General features: G+C 37.2%; 1 protein-coding gene across 2 annotated transcripts; it reads right to left on the minus strand.

Annotated features, from left to right (window-relative positions):
• Positions 1 to 1,781: 1,781 nt before the first annotated feature.
• Positions 1,782 to 17,286, minus strand: LOC126335036 (S-adenosylmethionine decarboxylase proenzyme). 2 transcript variants are annotated; one of them, XM_049997903.1, is made up of 9 exons: positions 17,049 to 17,272; positions 14,232 to 14,318; positions 14,017 to 14,143; positions 13,775 to 13,877; positions 13,437 to 13,639; positions 13,104 to 13,196; positions 10,020 to 10,040; positions 5,176 to 5,331; positions 1,782 to 5,094 (listed from the first exon to the last, which is right to left on the minus strand). In XM_049997903.1, the coding sequence occupies exons 1-9, from the start codon at positions 17,168 to 17,170 to the stop codon at positions 4,957 to 4,959; spliced, it is 1,050 nt and encodes a 349-aa protein (XP_049853860.1). In that variant the 5' UTR covers positions 17,171 to 17,272; the 3' UTR covers positions 1,782 to 4,956. The 2 variants fall into 2 exon arrangements, with proteins under 2 accessions (XP_049853860.1, XP_049853861.1); XM_049997904.1 differs by lacking the exon at positions 10,020 to 10,040 and having other exon boundaries at positions 17,049 to 17,286.
• Between the last annotated feature and the right edge of the window lie 2,328 nt (positions 17,287 to 19,614).

Below are 19,614 nucleotides of genomic sequence, written 5' to 3' on the forward strand. Positions count from 1 at the left end.
TGCTACATAATTATTTAAATTTGTTTATGACTAACCTTTATGTATTTAGTTGAACACATATTTTTGATTCAAGTCAACTGACCCTTTTTGCATCATACATATATCTTTGTCTAAATCATTTTGCAATTTGTTTTGAACTTCTGTTGACTTTGCTAGATGGTAAACAAGAGCATCATCTGCATACAGTTTAAGATGGTTGCTCAGGTTGTCTATTAAATCATTTATAGAGATTAAGAATAGCAGAGGGCCTGAAACACTTCCTTGGGAACACCCCGTATACCTTTTTTTTTTTACATGACCTTCTGTCAATTACTATGAACTTTAGACCTTTCCAACAGGAAATCATGAATCCAGTTGCTCAACTGCAATAATATTCCATGGGCATACTATTTCATTAGAAGCCACTTGTGGAAAATAGTGACCTTAGCCTTCTAGAAAAATGAAATCTACTTCTCCTGCAGTTAACTTCATGTGAATAAAGAGCCAGTGGTGTTTCACGAGACTGATACTTTCTGAATCCATGTCGACTGTCAATAGACCATTTTCTTTGAGGTAATTCATACTGTTTGAATACAGTAAAAGTTCGAAAATCCTACTGCAAATCAACATGTGATATGGGCCTGTAATTCAGTAGATTACATCTATTTCATTTCCTTGTGTACTGGTGTGACCTGTTCAACTTTCCTTGGATACAAACCTTTCATTGCACTAGCTGTTCTGTACGATTGTTAAAATACTAAACTGTTAAATCAGTGTACTCAAAGTAACCTAGTTTGTGTAAATTTGTACTGGACACCTTGCCCTTATTAAGACAACTACCACCAGATCTAGCTACAGTGCTAGAGACTGCTGTGGCTGCCAGCAGATACGTTCTGCTGTTGCCACCAGTGGCAGCTGACATGATGGTTGATTTATGTTGCAAGCTTTTTTACAATTTGAATTCGCTGTAATATTTACTGTGGCGTCTTTGGTGAATGGCTTCTGGGAAAGCACATTCCATAACTCTGGTTTAGTGGCATTGCTTTTGCACAGATATGGCATGGAATGTGTGTTGCCACTGGTACACTTACATATGAGGAAAACTACTTTGGATTTTCTGCCCCGTGGAGACAATTTCATTGTGGAACCTGTCAACAGCATTTCACATTAAAACCCACAGTAAATTTTGAGTTTCTGTAAAATGTTCCCCATCTCAGGGTGACTCCCCTTGTGAATATACCCTACTTCCTTGTTACTGCAAAAGTGTTCTGAAATTCCCTACAGAAACTGACAGACTTCCATTTGGCTGAGGATCTTAGTTTTAACAAGTCACCAGTAGTAATAATTACTGTATCATTTCTCTTGCCAGTGTTACAGCTGAATAGTAGCCATATCCCTCAATTTTCTTTCGATAAGGAACATCTGAATATAAACTCAACATTTACCTTCATTCTGGTATCTATTCTGGAAGAAAGTAATATATATTTTTTAACACCCTGCTTACTATTTATTTTGTTTGCTGTCTTGTTTAGTTTCTGCACTGCTAAGCTTTCAAATTAGGTCCTTCTTAAATATATTTCAAGAGCAGTCAAGTGACAACATATTACTGCAACATGTAGCGAAGTCTTCATACAACCAAGAATGATACAGTTGATATCTGCCTACATCTGCTTATAGACTAAATTAAACTTAACTCTTGTCAGTTTAGTTGAACATATAGTAACGTTTCCTTCCCACAACTTTTTGTCCTACATTTTTCAAATGACAAATAGGAATTTGAAAGGGCAGTAAAAGAAATTGCACTATGAAAAACATGTCAATATATTCAAATACATAAAGAACTATTACACATTAACATCTCATGTACTAAAACACTACAACATCCATATTCAACAGTAAATCTGAATGTAGCACATCGTAGTAAGGACACAAGACTAAGCCAATGAGAGGGACAAAAGGCTTTAATTTACTCTTGTGGAAGTCACTGGTTTACAAGATATAAAAAGCACAAAAGATGAAAGCCAATGAGTATTGAAGCATCAAAACTCACCCCTGACAAATTATAAAATGTTGAAACTACATCTGCACAAAAAATTACATTATTTTCCAGTTTCAGTAATGCCTAAATACATAGCAAAGTCAGGAAACTTTCTATAAACAAAGGCATAAAAACTAAATAGTTTAAACAAATTTCAAAATTAGTCTAAAACACCAAATGTTTAATATAACAGAAATAATTAAAGTAACTCACACTCTTATCACAGAATTACCTTTTCCCATCATATGCATTCTCATTAAACACAATGTGCTCATATCAGGCTGCTGCAAAACTCACATAAAACTAAATGCACAATATTCCACTTATATTCACACAACCATAATACTCTTTTTACTTCTTAGACATCAGTTTAAAAAAGAAACTAAAAAGGCAACACTAGAAATAAATACATCTGGGGAATTCCCCACGTTAATAACTCTGGTACGCCGCAGCTACCTACTTTGTATGAACCTCCTGGATCTTAAGTCAGTCAGTCTTAACATCCACCTGGCTCTTCCTCCCCACCTAGTAAGATGTAACTGGGCCAAACCTGAGTGGGGAGAGGGAGACAGGCTGCCATTTCAATTGCAAATGTTTAAGCAGTCTTTCTTTCTGTTAAATGGCACTGGAGATTGTCCAAAATGACAGACAGTGTCTTCTTTAATAATGTGATTAGCACTTGACGTATACAATTTCCAAGTTCCAGTGTAACATTTCAACTGCAATACCTTTGCAGAAAGCCATGGTCTATTTCTCACATGGTGACAAATATTGTAACGAATTTCCTCAGAGGAAAATGTGCCTTTCATCACATTTCCTGCAGTAAAATTACGTTTATGAGCAATAAATCTCAAGGCTGAAATTACAAACTGAAGGAAGAATGTACTGAGTTGTTTACACTGATTTAGGTGAATCAGTGGATCACATAACTAAGACATGTACCAATGAAGTCGGCGATTATTACACATCCAACACCACCTTACAGTGTCATGAACAGAAAAAGTTGTTTCTGTGGTAGATGATACAATTTTCTGAAGTTCTCCATGTACATTAAAAATCTATCAATGCTGTGTGTCTCACTAAGATGATGATAAACCTGATTTCCACAACATTTTTCCCCACAACAAAACATTTCCAAACAAAGAAAAAAAGGGTAGATTAGAGCAAAACTTAACTTACCAATCTTAATTCGTTGTGGATTTTAACAGGGCCTTCAAAATTACTGTATCTCCTGCATGAGACAGCAGGTTTGGTGCACAAATATTGGGCTCTGTTAAGAGAATAAGAGGTGCATTCTTTGGAAACTGTTTTACAAATTAGAGTTCCAATTTAAATGTTACTCTATGACCAAAAACACTTTTCTTTGTAATTGATATGCAACAGTACTATGACAATCAACTCTTAGTGGACAAAAAAATTCTCAGTTTACTACAGCTTTTGCAACTATAGATCATCTGCCCTACTCACTCGAAATGTATCAACAGATGATGCTGTTAAGATTCAATCCAAATGTAAGAAAACCGTGACTGTAATGTGATTTATGTTATAACAGAGTATAGCAGAGGGACCATGTCATGAAACTGTGACAGCTGTTTAATCACTCTGACAGCAGCCAACTGTGAAATGTTGCTTTGTAACACGTGGATATCCATTCAAGTAGGTGCAATATAAAATGGAAGTCTAACCTGACACATCTCCACCTAGAACAACCACAACTGCACCAAGATATTCACTGCCACAGTTTCAGAGTGTTTGGTGTCTAAAAACAAAGAAAATCCAAAATACTGATGCAATATTAGCAGCAAGTAAATCAGCAATGGCTCGAGTGATAACTGTTTGTTAAAATCAGATTAACAGAATTGCCATCAAAACATGTGGCAGTAGATTATTTCATTTGAAGTAGACAATTCTCTATTCACAAAGGTCCCTGAACAAGTGAATGTTCACAGCAGCTTGATATCACACTAAGAAGCCATCTCAAACTGCTTCAAACAGCTTTACAGTAACTGACCATTTCGAAATTGGACAAGCATCTTACATTACAAAGAATGCTTTACTTTTAATTAATTTCTCAACATCAGAGTAACAACTCAGAATACACAGAAAATACTAGATATACAATTTACTCACAGAAACACTTTATTATAATCAATGCTGCACCATGAAATAAATCACAAACATTAACAATTGACATTTAGGAACAACTGTAAGCAACACTTTGCTGACCTTTCAAGGCTGCTTTTTGCAAAATCAATACTGATCTGAATTTCACAGTTACAAAGAAAAAATATATATGCATGATCTTAGCAACTTAAATTGTAATTCAGATCATAATAAAATTCTTCAACAGCAGCATAAGGATTCATATGATTACTTCTTGCTGCCATTTCAAGATGGAAATTAAATAAATGCATCAAACCAAGGAACCAGTGATGGTTACCACCTGAGATGCCAACTTGTCACCCTCATAGGTGAGGCTTTTGTTGGCTTCAGCAACTCTCATAATCACTGCGTACAAATTGATCACCTCAAGAAATTTTATTTCGCCACCACATGTAAACAAGATTTACTCTAATAGCTGCAATGCTTTCACAGAAGCAAAGCAATATTAGACACAAAGCAGCTTTAATTATATTCAAACTCCATAATTTTAAACAGTATTCTACAAATATTAGAGAGCATTGAGAAGCTGTGATTATAAATGGTGAGAAATTTTGAAATTTACAGGCATTTTTACACTGCTGAATGGAACTGTTATAAAAACTACCATGCAAGGAAATTTGACTACCACCTACAGAAAAACTTAACAAATGCAGAAGGTATGTTATGTTATTAAATCTACAGCTACAGTGACAAATAAAAAGGGCAGGCAACTGCCCAAGAAGGCACCGAGCAACAACTGAAAGGAACTCAGCTGAGCTTCGGGCCTCCAGGGACCCTCAGCTTGGGAATTTAGAGTAGAATGCGTAAATCAGATCGTAGTTCTTGAAGCGGCAGTACTGAACATCATGGCGAAGCCAGTCTCCGAATGATGTCTGTCTTTCCAATTCTTTAGGGGAAGCTGCTGCAGCAGAGGCCTAAAAATAAAAACTGGATTAAGTTAAGTTTTTACAGAGGTTGTAACACACTGTTGGTATTTACTATGCAACGACTTTTACCTTATTGGCAAATACTGTTATCACAAATTTTCCAGGCTGGAATGTTTCCAGTACCCTTGAGATCACTTCCTTGTATGAGGCTTGTGGCACATTGCTTTCAAAGCTCACATATGAGAATTCTGGTTCAGGCGTTATATGGATGGTCATGTAACATCCCTGGAAACAGTAAAATGTGTCAAACATCTTAGGCAGTATTAAAGCTTATCACTTTTCTTAAAACACTGGTGTCTAACTAAATTCCTCACAATGAAATTGAGTAGTAAGTCCAATCAAAAAGAAGCACATATAAATGGTCAAAAACAATGTGACAAATGAAAGCATGTGAAAGATTCTCAAAGCTCCCCCTATCATTTGTCCATACCAGATCTAACAATCAGAAGTGACAGCAAGGACAGCTGTTGCTATGTGGTGTCACAAGTCTTTTGGGGTTCTGTGGTAGAGGTATAATGAACACTATGATGTACTTCACAAGCAAAAATCATAAGGTATCAAAACCATTGACCACTGTGGACACACTTATAGACCAGATCAGTAGCATATTCAGGGATGTGGCAACATCTAATTCAAGTAATTTCCAACATGAATGTTCAATTCTGCACTAGCTTGATAGGAACACTTTATGGGATTTCACAATAAAACATCCATTTTCTTTCCTTATACGCCTGGCCTGTCAATGGTTTTCACTGCACAAATACCCACTAATTTCTTTTACCACTTCATTATGTTACAGTAAATTGGTGGTGTGTTGTGAAATGAAATATGCTGAACTCACACTACCAATTCACAAAAACCAATTCTAGAACACAAATTGCTTTCTCTGCATGGTTTGCAGACATTTTCAACAACTACAGTTAATAATGTCCTTATTGGCTGTTCTACAAACTGACTAACTGGGTCCACATAAAGTTATGTACTGAAGCATTTTTTACATTCAGCTATTTACCTATACTTTTTAAGATATTTCATGGATTTTACAATTACCCTTTACACCTGCCTACACACTTACAGCATACAGAGAGAAACATAAGGTTACCTGAACATTTAATTTTTCATGATTTCTCAAACAGTATAAGGGAGAAGAAAAAATTTCTCAATGATTTTGTTAGAAGTAATGCCACCCACCACAACAAAAGAAATTGGTATGAGAGAAAAGATTTTCTTGCCTCTATTTGCTTTGCTTTTACTAGCATTACAGCATGTTTTCCTCCACAGACTTACTTCTTCTTGATCAAAGGCTGCATGATTTATCTCTGAACTGCCCTATTTGCTCCAATCCTCTACTGTCAACCAAATGCACATCTGGCTCCAAATACTAGCAATGATTTCTTTCTTCATGACGACTATGTATACTCCACTCAGTAAGCTGAAGTTCACCTGTCATAATACACACATCAAAAAAGTTTTGCATCACCCCAGTTCCCAGAACTCTGAAGATAGACACTGACTGTGGATATTGTATCACAGACACAGTGCCTTTGACTGGTCAGAGATGTCACTAAACCAAAGATGTAAACAATAATGCATCATCATTGCCTTTTAGATGGAGGGCATCTGACAGCTGATCAGTTCCAGACATTCCACCAGGAAGGAGGTACACGGCTCGTGTAGTCTGTAGTTCAACCACGCCTAGACAGTCAATACCATGGTTCGATTGCGTCCGCATGTTACTTTGTGCAGGAAGGGCTCTCCACAAGGAGAGAGTCCAGGCATCTTTGACTGAAACCAAAGCGATGTTGTTCGAATATGGAGAAGATACAGAGAGACAGGCACTGTCAATAACATGCCTCACTCAGGCTACCCAAGGGCTACTACTGCAGTGGATGACCGGTATCTACAGATTATGGCTCAGAGGAACCCTGACAGCAAAACAACATGCTGAATGGACCACTCAGGGTTGGCATCGCATTCTCTTCACTGATGAGTGTCTCATATGCCTTCAACCAGACAATCGCCGAGATTGAAAAGGGCTGTTTATGGATTATGTGACCCACCAATCACTCTGTGGGATCTACGCTGAATCACCCAATCTGGACCAACAGTGCTTTGATGAACTTGTGGATAGTATGCCATGATGAATACAGGTATGAGTCAATGCAAGAGGATGTGCTACTGGGTATTAGAGGTACTGGTGTGTACAGCAGTCTGGACCACCACCTATGAAGGTCTCACTGTGTGATGGTACAATTATGCAATACGTGGTTTTCATGAGCAATAGAAAGGGTGGAAATGATGTGTATGTTGATCTATACTCCAATTTTCTGTACAGGTTCCAGAACTCTCGGTACCAATGTGACGCAAGACATTTTTTGATGTGTGTATGACTGGTATCATTTTTGAGTTTTTTCCTCTACCCTATAGGAATTTCCATTGCATCTGATCTCCTCCATCATTTTTTGGTGGAATCAAGGACATTAGGTACATATTCCAACCTATATCTGTCTTTAAAAGAACATGGTAAGTACCATACTCTCTTTCCCCAGTTATTAAAATAACCAGCCAAGTTTTATGAGTATACAAGAAGAGTAACATTCTAATGCATACTCGAGATGATGTGGCGACATCGAAAACCAAGATTACAAACAATGTGTACCACCTCAAATAAGCGAAAGAGACATATGCAAACTGACCAATTCAATTAAACTTATTTCGCATTCTTTTATCATAGACGATGATATATGGTTTGTCATACATTTTATTACACAGATAGCAGCACAGTCATTAAGCATACGACTGAAAATTTTAGAATTGACACACACCTTAGGTTCCAAAATGGCAAAAAAATGTATGGTACAAGACATTTATAAACCACCTTATATAATAAAATCACCATCCTACTGGCATAAAAACACAGCAGTAATTCATAGACTGCTAATGGCCACCTACAACAACAAAAGTCTGACCCACTACAGTAACCTTGAGCATCAAAACTGACATAAACCACCTTTTTCACTCAACAATTTTTGATGTTATAGGCTTAAAATTTGATACAGCTTTTGCCTGCACAACATGTTTTATATACACCCATGGGGGTAAAATGGCTAGATAAGCACAGAGCACTTAATATACAGTAACATTCAATTAATTATTATTAAATGTTTGAGCTTTTCACAACTTTTTGTCTGTAATAAAGAGGTGATTTCAGACCGTGGATTCCGAGCATATCCTCTTTATTAAATTCGTCGTTGTCCTCAGGATGGCACTAACTCCTTTCGTACACTGAACTCAAATTTCTCACACTCCATGTTTTGCATGTGGGAATGTCTGCCGATTTGAACAAAGAAAACAAACCAATTTGAATTTCATTAATTGTTGTCTGAAGTCTGTATGTGCAGGTGATAAGATCGGTTGTACTGAGATCAAAGATGCTCTAACATACTTTGAAAAGCTCTGCCGTCTTCAGCTTATGTCTGTAAGCAGGACCCTCTAAGTCAGTGCCACCGTGACCACAGCCTCAGTGGGCCTACAGAATTTGCTTTTGATAATTGCCAGGACTTCTATAAACATGTGTGATTACTGTGATGGAGAGTTAAACCTTTTATCTACTGTAACACCAATCAAGCAGCTTATTGTCAATCTTTGTAGCATAGTAGTTGTTTACCTGTTTTATGAACTGAGGACTTCTTTTCTACAAACTAAATTTAATTTATTGAACAACCAGTGAATGTAAGCAGATTTGTACTGTAGAGGCACAGAACCAAAAATGATGCATTTTAAAACTTTTCTCCCATCCCCCTACAAGGCTATAGGTGTAATTTGTTTTTCAGTTCTTTATTTATAGTGTAATATTGTAGCAAAGTGGCAACAAGATGACTTACAGTTAAAATGATACCAATTTTCCAAATGTCTGCAATCTCTGGAATATCTTCATTTAACAAATAATGTTTACACTACCACATGCTTTCCTCCTTGCAACAACAGGAAGAAATATGAAAAAATGGGACTATCAGATGGTGTAAAAGCTAAAATAGGCAACTAAAACTGCATTTCACTTTAACAGAACATATATCTGCTTATCTCCAGGTACACACAGCTGTAGCCCTTCAACGCAATGACACACTAGCAAATGATTCAAACATTACTAGATCAACGCAAGTGGTTGCCACTCGAAAACCTACGCATTTTAGTTCTGCTTTTGGCATTCATCGATGCTTGCTTCATTGTCAACTAATTTCTGTGCCCAAAACCTATCACACATTCAAACAGAAGGTATTACAGAAAAACAAACAGCACTGATCATTTCCATTACCCCTGTGATAACCCAACACTTCAAAAGCTAATCCATCTCATCTGAATTCTATACCAGGCACAAAATTTTAGATTTTTCTGAAACATTACAGACAAATTAGCAGTAGAAAGACAACATAGTGCTTCAGGCTCCAAGTATCCTATACTATCCTGAAATTTTCTTATGGATAGGATAATTAGACTGTTACAATGTTGAAGACTTTAACTGGTATACTCTTACTTCAAACCACTTCTGAGAATCATGGAAAATTAATATCATGACTAGAAACTGATGAAAAATTAATATCTTGACCAGAAACTGATGCCATATTCATGAGAAGGAATGCCAAAAAGTAATCTCCTTTTGTGACCAAATCCTGACTTACTGACCTGATTAACACAAAACCAGAAGAAAGCTTATAACAAAAATCACATCAACATTGAGTTTTTAAGACCAATTCCTACACTGGCCCATATCTGCACTGATTCTGCAGTATAAAATCTTCCTGGCCTGCTTCTAGTACAGATTTTAATATGAAAGACAGGCGTCAGTTCATGCAAGACACACTAAGACATCTATAAATAATGCCAATCCACTAAGTTTCTGTTGATATACTTACAGCAGCTAGTTCTGGACCCGCCTAAGAACAGACGAGAAAGTATATCAGATTCAGTGCTCAGTCTACACACTAATTTCAACTGTCAATCTCTTAGATTATAAGTAAAGTAGTAATGAGTAATTCAGTCTGCCAGAAAGCAATGGTAGACATGTGGGAATGTTAAGAGTTTCACACAGGAAAGGAATGAACATCAAGTGGTAGAGGATGGGCAGACAACACACAAGCTTAATTATAAATATGAATGTTCTTAAAGCTGTATACATGAATGAAGTTAGCCATAACAACAAAGAGGCAATGAACTGAGCTGAGATACAAAATAACCAATGGTTATCTCTTGCTTGTTACTGTTTCCACATTGTTTTTTTCCCCCACTTTAAAAACCTTAGATCTGCGACGGTACTGGTTCAACCCCCGCACATTGTCAGTTCACTTTTAAGAGAGTGAACCTACTACCTTAACTATATACATTTTACACACAAAGAACAAACAGTAAGAACAAGTTTGTCTCTTAAGCATACTTTCAATATGCAACAACTACACAGCACCAGTGCACAGGATTGTACAAAGTCTGGCAATTCTGCTAAACTGCATTATCAAAGCTCTTCACTTTATCAAATATTTGAACAACACAATGCTTAAATACAGGTCAATTCAAAATGAATACATCAATAAAAACCGCTGTAACTATTTACTGCATAGTGATACACAGATAAGAATTACAGATAATATACAGGGCTGTTTTGATCAGTAGCTGCTACATGCTACAGAAACGCTGTAAGTGATGGAAGAAGAATTCATCTTGTGTTTAGTGATAGGGCTACCTTCTACATAAGTGGTATGGTTAACCAGTACAATATCTGAATAAAATGGCGCAGAAAAGCATTTGTGTATAACTGAAAATCAGTGTGACTCAAAGTTAACATGTTACAAGTGATGCTGGCATACAAATTGTATGGACCATTATCCTTCAATTACCAAAGTGTTTTCAACAAACATTTACCCGAACATGCTTACGTAACAGAAGATGTCACACCTCGATATAGATTTAACTGATTAAGCCTTTCTGCAGAACAGGGCGCCCCTACACAGAGGTAGCACACAAATCAAAATCTCCCAAATTGTTGACCTGGTCATACTGGAATCACAGCTCTTGGCTACTCAGAACTTTTCACCTGACACCCATGCATTTATTTTTGGGGGTAATGTGGAAGAACTTTTATATGTACCTGCCTTGCTGAACACAATTCCATAAATGAAAATGTTTCAGAAAGTATTGAATGAAGTGGATTATCAATTAGGTACTGTCCACATGACCAAGGGCAGTTGTATAGCACCTATCTATTATGTCGACAACTTTTGAACTTCCTTTACATTATCGGCGTATCATTATGCACTACACAGTTACAGCCAATTATAGTCTATATATTCTTTTTGTATTTCCCTATATGACTGTGTCAATCATGGTATCCACTCAAAAACGGAGAAAAAAATAATAATTCCCTGAGAATTCTAGGTGTGACGTCGAAGATGGTGTCAAGACACTACTGCTAATTTCATGGGTGAACAGAAGAAGGCGTGGCGGAGGGGGCGGGGGGAGCCTACTAAAACAATGATTTTTCTTTCCTCTCGGCTGAGTGTATACCAGCCATCCCCAAGTAGCAGTTTAACCGCAGGTTATGAACATCAATACTTTATACGGAGTAATATTCATGTACTTTAAAATTTGTGATTTATAAAGTACAAAATTTAATTTCAATGCCAAGTTAAAAGCACAGAATTCCCTGAGATTTTGCACCATCCAATTGCACAATGATTTCCTGACACACTGCTTTTGAAGCACTTACTTTTAAGATTTGTCACACGGTTTTGAGTGCTGCACAGAAAATTTAATCAATCCTAGTGACAGTAATTGGCAGATGGTCCCAAGAACACTGTACAAAATTATCTAAAAACTGTAAATGCTCAACATTACACAGACCTGTGTATCTGCTGAATTTCATGACATCACTATTATTTGTTTCCAGCACAAAGCACCTAGCACTCAATACGTGACTACAACGAAATATCACATTTGGCAGTGTTTGCATTACATGCAGATATTTATACCTCTTTGCAACCACACTTTTTTCAACTACCATTGTATCTCAGCAGTTTTATCTACACTTGTGTATTCCCCTAATGAAACAAGCTCTGTGCTGTACAGACAGAACACACTTATTCAGCCTGCACTCATGCTACTGCTACCTATTCAATGAACTATTGGTTTCAAGCTAGGGTCAAGAACAATGTTGACCATCACAATCCAGAATATAAGATGCAGTACATGGACAATGAACCCATAATTACTAATTAACCGCATCTGATGTTTTATAGTATCTCAGCTATTCAGTGTCTTCAAAACTCCTCTCATGCATGCAGGTTTAAGCATGAAAAGTGCATAAAACCACTCACCATTTAGAATTTTTTAAAAGGATCAACTTTTTACCTACAAAACCTTTCCGCATCCATGAATTTTAATCATGCTTCTGCTAACAGCTTCTAACCTCATCTCATAGCGCTCCACGAACTCATTTCCTGAAACTACTCTGAATATGTTATGAAAGTAGGACTCCAAACGAAATATGAAGTACATTAGAGTTATAAGTAACTCTAAAATTACAATTTAGTATCCATGTGCCTATATTATGGTGACATGTGCTGTCAGTACACTAAACACACCACAAAGTCTTTTGTGGGATCATATTATACATTCCAAATGGCTGATTTTTACCTTAAATTTCTGCTTCGCGGGTGTCAGCCCACAAGTCTCTATCCCTGAAACAAGGAACTTCTAATTCATAACTCTCCCAGAATTTTGTTCATTATAACCTCTTGCATAAAAATATTTCTGCAAGTGGAGCTGGTATTTAAAAAATCCTGTCAATATTAAGGCTGTGATTGATGCATTTTTTTTTATTCAAAGAAACACACTGACTATAAAGAATTTACCTTTAGCTGTACTCCAACTTGTCAGAACTAACTTCTAACTAAGCTAAATATTTTCTTCAATGCATGCTTACAAAAATATTATGGCATAATACTTACTTTCTTTGAAATGCCATTCATGGAATAACCACAAGGCTCAAATAGAAAATCATCTATCACCATATTTGGAATCAATTTGTCAATTCCAGATTTCTGCAAAAATTAGAAACAAAACATTAAACAGTTTTACAAGCAGTTTTAAATTACACTGCATTGCTGTGACAAGTCGTCTTACTTCCTCCCCTGCATCATATTGCACAATTTGCTTTTTTCCCTACCTATTTACTACAAAAATTAATTACTTAGTTGTGAACTGGACCCGCATTTCATGCACATATATGTCAAAAGGTTTCTGTTTTTCCAACCATGATTGGTATAAAGCTAGCTTCATACCTGGGTAGCCTCTGCAGCAGAAGATGACTCCTCCCGCGTGAAAATATTCATGATATCTGGATCCAGATCTGACATAAGGATTTCTAGGGTCTGGTCAGGTTCCTGTATACCTCTGCGAGTTTTGTTTCCTTCTCCCAGTGGATTTAAGGTATACAAATACCAGCAGTCTTCTATCATGTTCCCCATGCAATAGGCAGCACCATCTGTGTAAGTAAGTAGCTTTTTCATTACTATAGCTCAAGATTTGACAGCTTAAGAAATTTTGCCGTTTCTAAAAATCAATTTTATCACAGTTTATAACTTAATTTTTTTAAATTTGAACATGATTCTCTGCATACCTTTGAAAACGGAGTTCAAAACAGCAACCTCTTGTTCAAAAGCCTTATGTGGACTCAACTGCAGATCGGGTCTCTTGAAATTTTTCCGAGAGTAGAACACATCCTATGACAAAATGTTACACCGTTATTAAAATTTGAAATAAACAGTGTTTTGCAACCAGTTATAATAAACTGAATTAATTTACAGCTATTAAATTCTTTATATATGATTAACAGTTAACTACGAAATGAAGGTTACTTACTTCCACTTCATTAAATCCAGCATACTGTTCAACCAACATCAAAAGTGGCTTCAAGCACAATAGTGGTGTGGTAGTCCCACATGTTTTCAGAATAAACCGGCGATTTGTTATGAACATACTGCTTTCACTAAAAAGGGATTAACAGTATTGCCATGATTTATTTTATTCGAGAAAATAATTTTATACATATAGGTCTAGTGGGAAGGTGCTCTTACCTCAGTACATATGCATCTACATGTTCATTCCGGACAAAGCTTATCACCTCACAGCGAACAATTTTTAGCAGTGATTCCCATTTACTCCTGAAAGACAAAAAAGGTTTACTTTTTGCAGTTAATGAGCCTTAGGTAAGAAAATATTGCCCGAATACTCTGAGTGTACAACTTTAATCTGGCAATGCTCTACCAAAGGTGACAATCTCAAATCAGTCTACACTAACACAATTTGAAGACATATTCAGTATTCTGCCACATGCTTCATCCCATTAAAGACTTCTTACTGACATTTCCATCAAAAACTATTTGTACAACAATGGAAAGAGTCGCAACCACCCGCCTCTTTACATTTTTCGTATCTGATGCGGACACGCGCACACGCAGATTAAAACTGTGTGCCGGACAGAGACTTGAACTCGGGCGAGTACTCTACCAACTGAGCTACCCAAGCATGACTCACTTCTGCCAGTAACTCATCCTACCTTCTGGACTTTACAGGAGCTCTCCTGCGAACCTTGCAGAACCAGCACTCCTGAAAGAAAGGATATTGGGGAGACATGGCTTAGCCACAGACTGGGGGATGTTTCCAGAATGAGATTTTCACTCTGCAGCAGAGAGTGTGCTGATATGAAAGTTCCTGGCAGATTAAAACTGTGTGCCTTTGCAAAGATCCTGAGTTCCGAGTCTCGGCCCGACACACAGTTTTAATCTGCAAGAACGTTTCATATCAGCGCATGCTCTGCTGCAGAGTGAAAATCTCATGCAAGTAGGTAATGTTAACTTTCCCAAAGACACTATCTATAGCTATCTCCTCTCTCAGAGTGTAATACTGTGGTGTGGAAGAGAGAGGAAATTCAAAAATTGTCCATGTAATGGACAAAGTTGTACCCCACCCACCATATACAAGTATTCTCTCATGTGCTTGAGCACTTGCCCAAGAGTTTATTTTCGATTGCTCAGTGACTAGCAGAAAAATAACTACCAAAAGTTACTTCCAGATATACACTTGATACCTTTTTCTTTACGTGCATCACCGAATAAATGGTTCCATTTGCTAACTCTTGACAACCGATTCATTTTCTATCATTATTAATCAGTACTGAAGATCAAGATCTGCTACTTACTTACATTTTTCGCTGCATTATATCTTTCTCTTGTGGTTGGTTAATACCTTCATGACACTTGAGGACCAAAGTGTCAGATCAACAGACAATACCTTTACCCACACAATACATCTTTATGAAATGTGTACACGGAACGAGTTTAAATGTTACGATAAACTAATAAAGGAAAGTAAGAAATCCTTAGCATACACTGACATACACTTTAGACAGAAAATAGTCTACTAAAAAGTGGAAAAAACAGGATAACTAGTGCAGACCAGTTCCAATGAAGCATCACTGACTTGATAACTAGCACTACTTGGGATTTGACACATTTTATTTAAAATTAGCACAGTTCACATTACACCAGGAACTTCTGAGTGAGCCTGCTACTGCAATGAATCACAACTTATAGTTAAAATGCATTACTGAATGACATGAAATGGGGAGCAACAGCTGTTACTCATTTACTGAGGAGGTTGCACAACACCTGTCTTTATTGAGGGCTAAATAACTGCAATAAGTTGCCAGCTTAGTTTCGAGTAGTAGTTGATCAGAATCGTAGGAAAAATGGCCATTTTCTCTAGTTTAGTTCAGTGCATCAATGATTCAATACAAGTGTGTTGCTGAAGTTCCTGTGTAATGGTACCTTTGGCTGAAACGGTACAACAAATGAATGCATCAAAGTCATACCTGACTTACTATAAGTTGCATACCACTGAGATATTAACCAGTTGTTCCATTAAAACATGACACGTAACTTGATCAAACTACAGTCGTGTTAAGTATTTGTAATTTACGCGCGTTTTTTTATTATTGAAAAAAAAAAAAGCACAAATCGTGCTCATTACATGCACTTGGGTGCAACTCACTGTTCTATTCTTGAAGCGTGACAAAACTGACGTGGGCGACGGATCAGACGCAAGTTACCTTGTATCGCGCATCGGTCTAATTTTTTTTTTTTTTTTTTTTTTTTAGTGATTTACTGTAGTGTGCCACGCTCTTCTTTTAACCGAGAATACTCCCAGCTCCTGACATCGCTTACAAGTTTCTAGTCTTTTTCGAGAAAGGGAAAGTTGGCAAGAAAGCAAAGAAATACGGTGTGTGTGTAACATACAAATAAAAAACTGTGTCATATATTCTATCGGAGATGAAGCAAGAAAGAAAAATTTGGACTACAGACACTTGTTTCTGCAAATACAAATTACAGATCCTATCACAATACACATTTCTGGCCAACTTACTTTCTTTTCCTCCGGTCTTCACATCAGTTTTGTGACCTGACTCCTAATACTGCAAAGCACACTTCAAATGTAAGTTGCCTTGTGGAAGATCCTAAACCACATAAATCCAAGAGGCCTCCGTAAGCAGCGCAATAAACACCGTAACAAAATGTACACAAAACTGTTTCAAAGTAAAATTTCCGAATAATTCTGATCATATAATTTACTTTGTACACGTAATTAATAAATTCACCATATGCCGGAAAATAAACCGGTACCTGTACGAATTAAAGATTAATTGACTTTTTTATGTCTACAGATACGCCGACGTTAAATCCACAATGATGTTTTCAATAACAATCTTTTTCTGATCAAAAAACACAATTTAAATTTTCAATTCACGCAAAATTTGAGAAGCTTGCAAGGTGCATGAACCACCATTTTAGTTTTTCCCTGCAGCCGAGAATCAGTCCTTATACATATATTTTTACCTAGAGATTTTCCGCAGATCACACTGCTTCACCGCGCCATCGGTCCGCGTAAACCAAATCTCCAACAACTTTTCAACACCTTCAAAATATTGAACACCACTACTGCCACCAACATCAGCCATCCTCACACCACAGAGGACTACCCTGAAATGACTATTTCCTTCCCCGTTTAGCTGCTACTATACCTGCGCGGACCTGCTGCGCCTTGTAACTGAATTGATCATGGACACAGCAAAGACAGAATGCCAACATTTGAAAATCAAACTTCTCAAACATCGGGAAATTTCGTGGAAGTACTAAAAATTGCGGTTTCCTTGAAAACTTAATCGAAAATAATTATCTTTCCGGGAAATTTCGTGGAAGTACTAAAAATTGCGGTTTCCTTGAAAACTTAATCGAAAATAATTATCTTTCGTCGACTTTGCTATCCAAATTATATCTCAATTGCAAATGTAGCTGAAGTTCGCAACAAAACTATATGGGCTGCTTTTAGACCGCCTGGACAGAAAGACAACACCTGAAGACATTATGGGAGGAAAAGGCATCGCGGACGTAAGGGGATGCCAGTGCGCATGCTGTACATATTCTAATCTCGTCCTCACAACCACTATGTAAGCGATATATAGGGGGATGTAGAATATTTGTAGACTCATCATTTACAGCCAGTTCTTGAAACTTTGTTAGTAGACTTTCTTGACATAATTTTGTCTACCTTCTAGAGTCTTCCAGTTCAGTTTCTTCAGCATCTCTGTAATACTTTCCCATGGGTCTCTGGCAATCCATCAAGAAAAGTGGGATTGCAGCCAGACACATGATACTTAAGTAAATATAACAAACCTTTGGCTGTATTTGGATCTAATGTCTTGTATTCTTTTTAACACATGCTACCAGTTTTGATACCACACAGTGTCATCTTCAGGCCCCAAATGTAGCCTGCCATCCATACCTGTTTTCATGGGCAACAAACAGAAACACATGCATTGGGCCAAAATTAACTGAATTCTGTACCTTCCATGGCAACAACAAGCCCAGCATGGTCAGATGACAAATGGCCATGTGGGGTTTGTTGCCAGGGAAGGTATGGGCTCCAGTTAATTTTGGTGCACTGCATACAATTCATTGCACATGAAAACGGTTGTGGATGGCTGGTTATGTTAGGACCTGAAGATGAAACCATGTGCTGTTGAAACTGGTAGCATGTTTTAAAAAGAATAAACTATGTTAGATTCAAATACAGCCCCTGGTTTTGTTATCATTATTCAAGTACTATTTCTAGTTTGGGATTCACAAGTGATTTGTAAGCAATCCCCTTTGTAAACTGATTGCACTTCCCAGGGTTTTACCAATATGCCAAAGTCTATCAGCTGCTTTACCCACAGTTGAGCCTATGTGATATCGTTCCATTTGATATCCCTACAAAGTGTTACACCCAGGAATTTCTATGAGTTGGTCAATTCCAGCAGTGACTCATTGATACTATAGTCAAAGGATACTACATGTTTTCATTTTGCAAATTGTACAATTTTACAATTATGAACATTGAAAGCAAATTGTCAACACTTTGAAATCTTATAGAGATCAAGCTGAATATTTACACAGCCTCTTTCAGACATTACTTCATTGTGGATAACTGCATCATCAGCAAACAGTCTTAGGTCACTATTAATATTGTTTGCAATGTCCTTAACATATTACATGAACAACAAAGGTCCCAAAATATCTGGGGCACATCTGAAGTTACTTCTACATCTGATGATAACTCTCCATCCAAGATAACAAGCTGTGTCTTTCCTACCGAAAAGTCCTCAGTCCAGTCACAAATTTCACTTGATACCCCATATGATTGAACTTCTGGCAGTATATGTAGGTCTGTTATTGGGTCAAATGCTTTTCAGTAAAGCAGAAATACTGCATGTACCTGACTGCCTTGATCCAAAGCTTTCAGTATACCACGTGAGAAAAGCCAGAGTTGAGTTTCACATGATCGATGTTTTCAGAATACACACTGGTTGGCATGGAAGAGATCTTTCTGTTCAAGATACACCATTGCATTTGAGCTCAGAATATGTTCTAAGATTCTGCAACAAATTGATGTCAATGATATAGGATGACAATTTTGTGGATCACTTCTACTATCCTTCTTGTAGACAGGTGTGAGCTGTACTTTCTTCCAACTAGACACGGTTTCCTATTCAAACGATCTATGACAGATTGTAATTAGAAGAGGGGCTAACTCAGCCACAAATTCAGTATAGAATCTGATAGAAAATCCATCGGGCCCAGGAGCTTTGTTCAGTTTTAAGAATTTCAGCTGCTTCTCAACACCGCTGGTGCTAATACTTATTTCACTAATCTTTTCAGTGGTACAAGAATTAAACTGGGGCAATTCTCCTGGGTTTTCCTTTGTAAAGGAAAATTTGGAAAGAGAGCTAAACATTCCAGCTTTTGTTATGCTGAAATAAACTGGAGTTCCATCTCTTCCACTAGGGACTGGACACTAACTTTGGTGCCAGTAACAGCCTTTACATATGGCCAGGAAGTCTTTGGGTTTTGGAAAGATCATTTG

This window comes from Schistocerca gregaria, chromosome 2 (assembly GCF_023897955.1).
Source record: "Schistocerca gregaria isolate iqSchGreg1 chromosome 2, iqSchGreg1.2, whole genome shotgun sequence".
NCBI classification, from domain to species: Eukaryota; Metazoa; Arthropoda; class Insecta; order Orthoptera; family Acrididae; genus Schistocerca; species Schistocerca gregaria.

Coding starts and splice junctions, on each gene's coding strand:
- LOC126335036 (XM_049997903.1), bottom strand. CDS start 17,170: ATGGCTGATGTTGGTGGCAGTAGTGGTGTTCAATATTTTGAAGGTGTT. Junction 13,197..13,436: donor CTGCTGCAGAGGCTACCCAG/GTATGAAGCTAG, acceptor TAATTTTTGCAG/AAATCTGGAATTGACAAATT. Junction 10,041..13,103: donor TGAATGGCATTTCAAAGAAA/GTAAGTATTATG, acceptor GTCTGTTCTTAG/GCGGGTCCAGAACTAGCTGC.